Source organism: Crocodylus porosus, unplaced genomic scaffold, assembly GCF_001723895.1.
Source record: "Crocodylus porosus isolate Cpor-Errol unplaced genomic scaffold, CroPor_comp1, whole genome shotgun sequence".
Classification (NCBI taxonomy): Eukaryota; Metazoa; Chordata; order Crocodylia; family Crocodylidae; genus Crocodylus; species Crocodylus porosus.
Window position 1 is genome coordinate 51,849,396 of NW_017728947.1, and position 10,250 is coordinate 51,859,645.

The 10,250-nt window shown below is 45.8% G+C and overlaps 1 protein-coding gene across 2 annotated transcripts in view; it reads left to right on the forward strand.

The window, feature by feature from the left end:
- LOC109321406 (acyl-coenzyme A thioesterase 1-like) overlaps nucleotides 1–7,821 on the forward strand; it is a 9,357-nt gene extending 1,536 nt beyond the window's left edge. The window contains exons 1-3 of one of the 2 annotated variants that reach the window (XM_019552058.1): nucleotides 7–55; nucleotides 1,107–1,309; nucleotides 5,179–7,821. In XM_019552058.1, coding sequence (XP_019407603.1) covers nucleotides 1,247–1,309; nucleotides 5,179–5,784 — 669 coding nt within the window. In that variant the 5' untranslated portion in view covers nucleotides 7–55; nucleotides 1,107–1,246 and the 3' untranslated portion in view covers nucleotides 5,785–7,821. Of the gene's footprint in view, nucleotides 1–6; nucleotides 56–1,106; nucleotides 1,310–5,178 lie in introns of those variants that run through there. The other variant, XM_019552057.1, reaches the window with a different exon arrangement.
- Nucleotides 7,822–10,250: the final 2,429 nt, after the last annotated feature.

Consider the following 10,250-nt stretch of genomic DNA (forward strand, 5'->3'; position numbering starts at 1 on the left):
GTCCGCCTGCCGCTACGCCACGGCCGCCTGCGGGCCACGCTCTTCCTGCCGCCCGGTGAGTGCCGCCGCCCCGCCCCGCCTCGCCTCGCCTCGCCTCGCGGGGGGCACAGGGCCAGGCCGCCGGCATCGCGGGCCCCTCGGCTCGGTGGGGGGAGCCCGCTCATAACCCCAAAACGGCAGCAGCCCTGGGGGTTGGACTAGGCGACCTTGCCTGTGTCTCTGGAGCAGGTGTCTGGAGGACAGAGCTGTCCTGGAGCAGGTTGAATGAATTTGGGGTTGGCTGAGGGGGTTACTAGAGCCACAGCACGGGTGCAGGGGATACACGCCAGCTCTCACATGTGCTCAGCATAAGCCACCAAACTGCAGCCCTGAAGAACCAGAGGAGGATGGGCAGGAGGGCAGAGCACAACCCTGTGTGCTTGTGGGACCAGCAAGGAAGAACCCCTGCTATAAAACCTGAGGTGGCTCCTGCCTGGGAAGTGGGAGTGGAGGAGAAAGGCCTGGGTGTGTTAGTCATGGGATGGCTCTGACTTAAGACATAAAGTCCTTGTGCACAACTTATTAAAGTTTAAAAGTGCACAAGGACTTTATGAAGACCCTGCATATACAGGAGGAATTGCTTCTTAAGGTAAAGGACAGTGGTAGCTCAAGAATAAATGGGTATTAAAAGTGATCCCAGAATAACCTGAAGCTAGAAACCAGGAGAACAATTGCAGTTTTCAAAAGAGCATGGTTTTACAGCGGCCTTCCAATGGGTGTGCTGTAATGGGAGCAAACAGTCAGTCTAGGTAGTTTTTAAAATAGATTGTGATAAATTTGAATTGGATTATATGACATGCTTGCCTTTGATTGCAAAGGACTAGACTTGGCAAGCCAAAGAGTGCCTTATAGTGCTGCGTCCATTGTCGTTAATTTGGGAGATTCTGTATGATTTACGCCTGCAGGCAGCGTAGCAGATCTGCTGTCCTGTGCAACTTTTATTAATCTCTAAGGTATTTAGCAGTTTACTGAGAATTGATAGAAAATATGGGAGTCTCATGTTCTCTAGTTATTTAGTTTATAAGAGGGCAGTATCAAAGGGAAGCTCCTTATCTCATTTGCTACAGGAGATGGCCCTTTTCCTGGAATCATTGACCTGTATGGAACTGGTGGAGGGCTGCCAGAATACAGGGCATGCCTGCTGGCCAATCATGGCTTTGCCACCTTAGCCCTGGCTTACTATAACTATGAAGACCTCCCCAAAGAGATGACAGAATTCCACCTGGAGTACTTTGAGGAGGCTGTAAACTACATGCTGGAACACCCTCAGGTTAGTTCATTGGATTGGTCTTTCCCCAACACACAGGGTTCACATCCCAAGGTTGTTGGGAAGCTGCACTGGACACAGCTGCTGTGCTAAAGTACAGGTTTTGTTGAATTCTGTTATTATCTACTTGGTTTGTATCTTTCTTTCCGTCATGTGTCAGCAATCGTCTGTGACAGGTCAGTTGACCTTCTCCTGTCAGAGAGCAGAGTGCTTTGTCCACCGCTAGCAAATTCCACTACATTTTATCTGTTTCTTCTGAGGGGTTAGCAGGAACCGGTGGCGTTGGTTATTCTCAGGTGTCCAGAGGGTTTTAAATCTTTTTCTAGATGGCTGTGATTAGGTAACTGATCTGTGACCTTGTCATGAGTGACAAGCTGATTTGATCTGTGGTTCAAAGGAGTCCCCACACTTCTTGTGGGGGGGGAAAAGCTATCATGATCGCTACTATAAATTGAAACTCTCCAGTCTGGTATTGCAGTCTCTAGTAGCTGGTTGTGGCTTTTGGTGACCACATAGATCATTGTTGAGATCCTAAAGCACTGTTTTAAATTTTGTCTTGTTAATACTTTTCCACATTTGCATTTCCCTTGAATGTGCCCTCTTTTTGCACTGTCATGTAAGTGAGGGAAAGAGTGGTCAATACCAAGCAATAATATCCTTGGCCAGTTATTTTCATTTTTTCATTGTTGATGTGTAAAGCTGTTGCTACCATCATCTACCTGTCTTTCCTTGGACTTGGACTCATCAGAACAGGGCTCCTCTAGAGAGCCTGTTGTCCAGCATTACTATGACCTGGCAAAGGTGAATCAGCCGTCTGGGCTATGCTATTCAGGCAGTTGTGGGGAGTTGTATTTACTCCAAGATCTCAGCGTTCTTTATTCTCTGTGACAGTTTTGCTTTTGAACGGCACAGACATCCAGACTGAAGACTGGTTAAATTTCTGTTAGGTAAACGTGTTGCTCTTCCATGAGTCTGACCCATACAGATGTCTGTCGAGACTAAAGATTTCATTGCAACCCTGATAATGCATTTCCTGAATTTGTAATGCTTGTTTCGGGGATTGTTATGTACCAGAGTCCATCTTATTTGCTGTATGTATTGGCTTGAAGAACTCCACAGGTACAAGCACAAATCTCATCTGTCACTGGAGCAAAAGCTGGTTCCATAGCTGGGGACTGTTAGTGAGATAAAAGTTACATCTTTCCTGCTCTAGCTACAGCATTAAAGGTGCAACAGGCAGAGAGACCTGTGGTTTACAACAGCATCTCTGATCTGTTGTCCTCTTAAATTTCTGACATGCAGTCACACTTAACACCTGCTTAAGATTATTTTACTGAGAGTTATTATTTAAAATATAGGTCTTCCCTTGTCACCAACTCATAGCTGAGAACGGGGTAGGCAACATTTTTGGCTGGAATGCCAAAAACCTGCAATGTCTACCTTGTAAGGTACTGGAGTACTGGCATGCCGGAAGAACAAAATGGGGGTGGGGGGGTACATGGCAGGATGCACTGCACATTAATATAGTTAATAACCATAAATGGAGGGTTTTGGGGTTGTTGTTTTTTCACAGTAAATACCCTGTTTTGTAAAAATTCTAAACCTGGTGACAATAAATGAAATGTCATATACTGCCATTGTTCTTGTGTATTCTTTTTTTTTAAGCATGTTGTGATGGGAGAGGGAAAAAAGAGGGAAAGAGAAGAGACAGCAACAAGAAATAGAGAATGAGGGAAAGAAGAGAGAGAAAAAGAGAAAAAAGGGGACAAAAAGAGAGAAGTGAGAAGAGAAAAAAAGAAAGAAACAAAAAGGGAATGAGGGCATGTCCCTCACTGTCCATATCTCCCACTGCTACCGGCTGGGGCTTGGTCCTGATGGCCCTGGGGCAGTGTCCAGTGGATGGAGGCAGTGACACTCCGGCAGCAGCCTCCAGGGCCAGAGTGCTCGGGGCTCCCCAGCGATCCTGGAGCAGGAGGAGCCCAGCCCAGGGCTGGGAGGGGAGGGCTCAGGAAGACGGACACCCCATCCCACACGGGTGGGGGCAGCATTTGGGCGGTTCAGGGTGAGGTGCTGTGGATAGGCCAGCCTGCCCAGGCCCTTGGGAAGGCTGCAGCTGGAGGAGAGTAGAGTCTGGGCAGGAAGTGGGGGCTGCCCTGGGACTCCGCAAACTTGGGCTCTGGTGGTCAGGCAGGGGGGACCCAGTGGCTCCCTCCCAAGATGAGGCCTGACCCAGCCGATGCAACTCTGCAGGGATGGACCACAGCATCCCATGAGGGGATGCCACCTGGCCAGGGCAGGACACTGGGCTCAGGGAGCTCCTGGCTCCAGGCTTGGCCTCCCTGCATGCTGGAAACAGTGCGAGCGGGGCAGAGCAAGGGCCCGGCTGCAGTGCCTGTCCCTGGTGCAAGGGGCCAGCTGCAGTGCCTGTCCGCGGAAGCCTCCTGAGTCCTGGGAATAGTCTCTGTGGGCAGCTCTCAGGGCTGAGCTGGCTGCAAGTGTCCAGTGCAGCAGCACTCTGCAGTGCCTGTCCAGGCCTAGGCTCCAGACCCTGGAGGGGAGCTGCAGGTGGGTGAAGCCAGGGCCTGGGCATGTGCTGCAGAGGGCCACAGTGTTGGAGGCTCCCAGTGGGTGGGTGAACCCTGGGCCTGGCTGGGGCTTAGGCAGACAGATGCCCCATTCCATCTGGACTGGGTTTGCACTGGGCTGTTAAACGCTGGGGCCAGGGCAGCACAGGCAGAAGCAGGTGCGATGGGGAGGCACCACAGGCAGGCCAGCCTGGCCTGGCCCTTGGGAAGGTAGCAGCCAGAAGAGAATAGGGACCACATGGAAAGCAGGGGCTGCCCTGGGGTTTTGCAGGCTTGGCCTGCAGCCAGCAGGCAAACAGAGGTACTGACCCTGGTTTGTGCAGCTCCGTGGGGATGGGCCACAGCTACCCTGCCTTTGAGGGGACACTGCTTGGCTGGGGCAGGACATTGGGTTTGGAGGGCTCCCAGCTTGGCCTCCCTGTATGCTGGCCACAGCATGTGTGGGGCAGAGCTGCCCCTGGTGCAGGGGCCCAGCCACAAGAGCCCCCTGGGCCCCAGGAACAGCAGCCGTGAGCAGTGCTCGGGGCTGAGCCAGCTGGGAGCCTCCAGCCAGTGGCCCTATGCACTGCCTGCCTGGGCCCCAGCCCTGCCCACCTGCAGCTCCCCTCTAGAGCCCAGGCCAGGATGAGGGGTTGCAGCCTGGGGACAGGGTCAGTGTCAGTGGAATGCAGACAGCTTCCCATGGGGGGGATAGGATCAGGAGAATTTCTGACCCTAATCCCCCATGCCTGCCACAGTGCTGGGACCTGTGGCTCCTCTGGAGAGCCTGAGCAGCAACTTGAAAAAAAAAATAGTAAAAACAATTTTCTTGCGCACCACCTGGCATGCGTGTTGGGGATTGCCTATCCCTGGCCTAGAATGTCAGTGTTTTAAAATGTATGTAGTTCTTTGTAAATTTTTAAAGACATTCACTACCCACAAACATGCAAAGGATGCTTCTCCTGGCTATAATTATATTAGGTGTGATCTCCTGTCTTGTAATCTGGGCTGAGCCAATATTTAGATGATAGAATAATAAAGGGGAAAACCAGAGGCTACCATAGAAAACTTTGTTTCGGACTGAGTTGCCAAAGCATTTTTGTCCTAGAAGCTATTATCAGTTAGTTTTAATACTGTGACTGTGCATTGTTAAAATGTTTGCCCTGCCCTCCTCCAACTGTTGCAGCAGTTAAAAGATGAAGGGATTTCTGGAAAGTAATTGCAGTTTTCAAATGATGAGCTCTTGGGGATCCATGTAAATGAAGGTTTCAGTAAAGTCCTTACAGTTTCTCTTTCTTTTCCTTTCAGGTTAAAGGTCCAGGAGTTGGCTTGCTTGGAATCTCCAAAGGGGGTGAGCTATGTGTGTCTATGGCCTCCTTCTTAAAAGGTATTACTGCAACTGTTGTCATCAATGGAGCTGTGGCCAATGTGGGTGCAGTGCTTCGCTACAAGGATATCACCATTCCACCTCTTGGGTTCGACCAAAGGCGACTTAAAATTGACAAGTCTGGGCTTGCAGATATTGTGGACGCATTGAACAATCCACTAGAGGGGCCTAACCAGCAAAGCTTGATCCCACTGGAGAAGGCTGATAGCCGCTTTCTGTTCATTGTTGGTAAAGATGATCGTAATTGGAAGAGTGAATTCTTTGCCATAGAGGGTGCCAAGCGCTTGGTGGCTCATGGGAAAGAGAAGCCTGAGATAATCTGTTATGAAGGAGCGGGGCATTACATTGAACCCCCCTACTTCCCAATGTGTGAAGCCTCCATGCATCTGCTTGTGGGCAGCACAGTGGTCTGGGGAGGTGAGCCCAAAGCTCACTCTGAAGCCCAGGTGGATGCTTGGCAGAAGATCCAAGCCTTCTTCCACAAATACCTCAATAGCAACCAGAGTGAAACACCCAGCAAGTTGTGACACACTTAGCTGTGAAGTTGTTCCATGTACAAGGTTTCTGGAATTTCAATTTTGTTTTAGTGAATGTATCTTTGAATGAGAATGAAAGAGAAATTGAGAGAATAAGATATCCTGGCTTGGTTTACAATGGCAGTGGATGGGTGGGGCAGATACCTGGGGTCTAATTCTTTGTTTAATAATATTTTTGCTTCCAATTTTTCTGCTGCCTTAGCTTTCTGGCCTGCACTTCTGCTATGTGTGAAGTGGGCTAGGAACTGGATGAAGATGATGGATGCAAGATAGGCCTCCATTTAAGAATGATTTTAAGTGAGGAAAGTGGTCCAACCAAGTTGAAAATTATTCAGATTTATTTCTTCAGTAAGTGTAAGGTGACTTTAGTCTTTAGCATCATCATTTCTCCTTCCATTTCTGCTTCTATTTATCAGCTTTTCTAGAAGTAGGCCTTCTCTGTAACTTCTCAGCCAAGATTTTTCTTGTATTATTTTCTTCTATCTGCAGTTATACAGTCTGCTTCCCTTTCTCATTTTTTGCCTGACTATTTGATATTCCTGCATGTCATTGTAATTTCTCTGCTTTAAACATTGTCAGCATTTTTATATCTAACAACAGTGTTTTTTGTCTCCAAAAGTTAGCAGTGTTGTTGACTCCTGATCAGACAATGAATGGATCTTTCTATCTCTAGAAAAACAATCAGGTGCTGTTGGATCCATCATACCTGATGCATAGGCAAATAGCCTGAATAAACAGTTGGTATGAAGAGCACGGATTACATGTTTTCTCAGTGTTCATTAACTTATGAAAATAAGGAACCAGCAGCACTTTTCTGAGCCTGTTTTAGCTGTGCAAGTTTGCCCACCTAAGCTATGCCAGGTGTCACAATGCAGATCCACAAACCTTCCTTCTGTTGACTCTTGGCCTCTGTTGTCCAGAGGCTATTATGTGCCAAATCAGATGGTTTTGAAGGGAGAATTGGACCCTTAAGATGCATGTAGTAACTCACTTCACTTCTAAGCCAAGGTAGATCTAACCTTGGTCACTAGAGGAGTGACAAAAATAGGAAAAGTAGTGGAATGGTTAAGTTGTAACACTATAGCTGTTTCAAAATGAATTATAAAGTGGACAGCCCCTCATCACTTTTTGTACTATTACTCTACCCCGACATATCTAAGGAGAATTTAGAGGATTAAATTGGAAGGGAAGAACTAAAACCAGAAAACACATGGCAATTGTTTAAGACATGCAACCATGGCAACATTTTATTTTGATTTTTTTCTCTGTGTGTGTTCTCACAATCTTATCTGCGGACTTTACTGACAAAAGATTTGTCTGTTTGTTTGTTTTTTAAGGTGTGCAGAGCAACTACAATTCCACTTAATTTTAACTAAAGTTATAGGTTTGCAGCCCCTTTGAAAACTGAGTACTATGTTTTTGCTATGTTTGCCGTAGTTCAGATCATCATCGCCAGAGCTCTGGATTACATTTTTTTCTCCTTATGAACAGAATTGTTTTAAAAAAAAAAAAACAACAAAAAAACAGCTCCCCCCCCCCCACACACACACACCATTCTAATTGCTGGGTCTATATTGCTGATAGGAAACAGAAAATACTCATACTGACTTGCAGAACTAAGATTAGGTTGGCTGGGCTGACAATTAGAAAACAGCATCTTTTTAATTAGAATGGCACAGGAAAATTCTGCCATTCTTATATAATTACTTCTCAGAGTATATTTGTTGCTTAAAAATAAAGCATTTCATTTGAAGGCATTTACAAATAAATTTGTTTATGGCATCTTTGCAGAAAATGCATTAGAACAGATCAGTCCTGCTATGTACATACTAGTTATGTTGCCAAATAGCATGATATCATGGAAAACATGCCCACAAATAATAGGTGTCTACATTTCCATTAATGAGAGAGTTTTCAAAAATGCTGATAGCAGAGATGCCAGTTTTGACAATTTCTGTTTCTGAACATAATGAACTTTGCAGTATTCATTTAAACTCCTTCATTCCTCATAGTTGTTTAGATTTCTTAGAAAGAGTGGGCTTCTTTTTTTCCTCATAGAGCAAAGTGTAGGTTGAATGTACTCATTTTATTAATAATGAGCAGTGAGGTGGTTAGCCATGTTGGTCACAAGTCAGGAAGAAGGTAAAGCAGGGTGGCATCTTAGAGACTAACTGGTTCAGAGAGGCATGAGCTTTCAAAGGCACCTTAGTCAGGTGCTATGATTTGGCTAGCATCTGATGAAGTAGATTGTTGCCTATGAAAATCATACCTGTCTGAACCAGTTAGTCTCTAAGGGTGCCTATACATGTGCTCCAACATGTTCTAATTCGAAAGCAATTTATCGAGTCTGCTTCCATATTCTAATTGGAATGCTCTAGCATCACCATAGCATCATGTGTATAAGCTCCCATGGGTTTAAAAATGGCTGCTGCGGTTCTTTAACTAAAGCTTATTGAATGTGCTTTAGTTAAAGCATCCTGCATTCATTTTTAAATATACAAGGGATTAATACATGTGATGCTGTGGCATTTTAATTAGAGCAGCTCTCTAGAAACTCTTCAAATGAAAACGCCCCACCTTCCGCCCTCAAACCTGTATAGGCAGCCTAGAGTGGCATCCTGTCTTACCTTCTGCTTGACTATAAATAATGTACTTGAGTTAGTTATGTTATCTAGGCTATACAGTATGTTTCAGTTTCCTGAGCAACCAAGGAGAGAAATCCACTACAAGAGGGGTCTTGGTCTTGCAAGATAAAATTGGATGAAAAATATTCCTGTGACTCTCAGTATTTCACAGTTCAGTGTGAGCACAGATGATTGTAGGACTTAGCCAAGGAAATAAACAATGGAAGGCTTTGCTCTGTTACTGTGAGGCAGCCATTGAGGAATATTTTCTTCCTCCCCATATCCTTCACCACTACTAAACAGTTCTCGGCTATCAGACATTACCATTTCGAAGGGCTGTGAGCTGTTGCTTGAAGTGCCAATTCCTCCACCCTGGGAAGAGTGAAGAGCTATTCCTGGGTGTGGGGTTACTGCTGGACCCTCAGGGACTTGAGTCAGGGATCTTTTTTTGCCTTCTTTCCTGGTAGAATATGATCCATTTCAAAGTAATGCCATACCAACTTCAGACTACTGTATGCAAGTTAAATAATAAATGTTATAAGCTTCTAAAAATACAACTTGTATGTTTATTGGTCTGGCAGCTTTTGTCTTCAGATATTCCATCTGCAACAAGCATGCACATGTCCTGTCAGGACACATACAGTTAGTTGTCAGAGGCTTACCTAGAAATGATTTGTGCCCTGGGGCTGCCATTCTTATACCTGCTCTTATTTGGTGCCTAGGGCTGGTGGCCTGTTCGCCCACCCCAGATGCACTACAGTTAACTTTGTTCCCTCTTAGACTTGCAGGGGCTGAGCAGGATTTTTCCTGCGTTTGCTCCTCCTAGATAGTGAGAACTACTGGGGTGTTAGATGCCAAAACTGACAGGAGAGAGACTGTCCTGTCACTCAGTGCCTCCACTGCTGGCACCCTGGTAGTGTAAAAGCGAAGGAAGAAGCTGTCAGATTTGGCAAATGTAGAGGAGTGAGGAGAAAAGGACAAAGGCAGACTAAAGGACAAAGGCACGTTGTCACTTCAAAATCCAAATGAAAATCAGGAAAAACTGTCAGAGGTGACTAGCTGGTCTTTGCTCTTACTCCTTTGTTAATTGAGGAGTGGACTACATAGAACATGTGAAAATTACACATGGATAATTTGGTTTGTTGAGGTTCTTGTCGTTATTCACCAGGCAAAGTTCTGTCAGCTGCAACATTTAAGTTAAAGAACAGTGGGATGCACTGAATTAGGTAAGACTGATCTTTTAAGACAGATGATCACCAGTGTCTTGCATATCTTTTTCCATTCCATTTGGCAACAGTATTGACTTGCAGGGAGAAACAGAAAACCTGGGAGGGCTTAACTTGTAGTATGTTACATATAACAGCATGTGACATACTGAGTATATAAAGGAAGGTCCAGGGAGCAAATGAGGAGGAAGGGGTGAATTAAAACAGTGAGGGGTCCCAGTACACTGCAAATAGTTTCCATGTCACTGTGCTGTAGCTCCATTCTTCCTTGAACTGGCAGCATCTCTCAAGAGGAGATGAGGAAAACAGTTCATACCTTTTGTGGAAGTACTGTTTCAGGTCATCTGTATGCCCTGGTGTCGGGTACCTTCTGTTCATGCTTTCAAGTTCTCTGCACAAGTGAAGGTTAAAAAGATTTTGTTTAATTGCTGAGATTTATTTTCATGGTGTGAGGCCAGAAGTTTGGGCTCTAGCCACCGGGTCTATAAAGGCAGATACAAAAAAAAAGAGAGAGAAATTTAAGAGACAAATCTAAATGTGCACTCCTGAAAATTCATGTCCAGTCACCACCTAACCTTGGAGGCACCTCAGCTGTATAGGTCCCTTT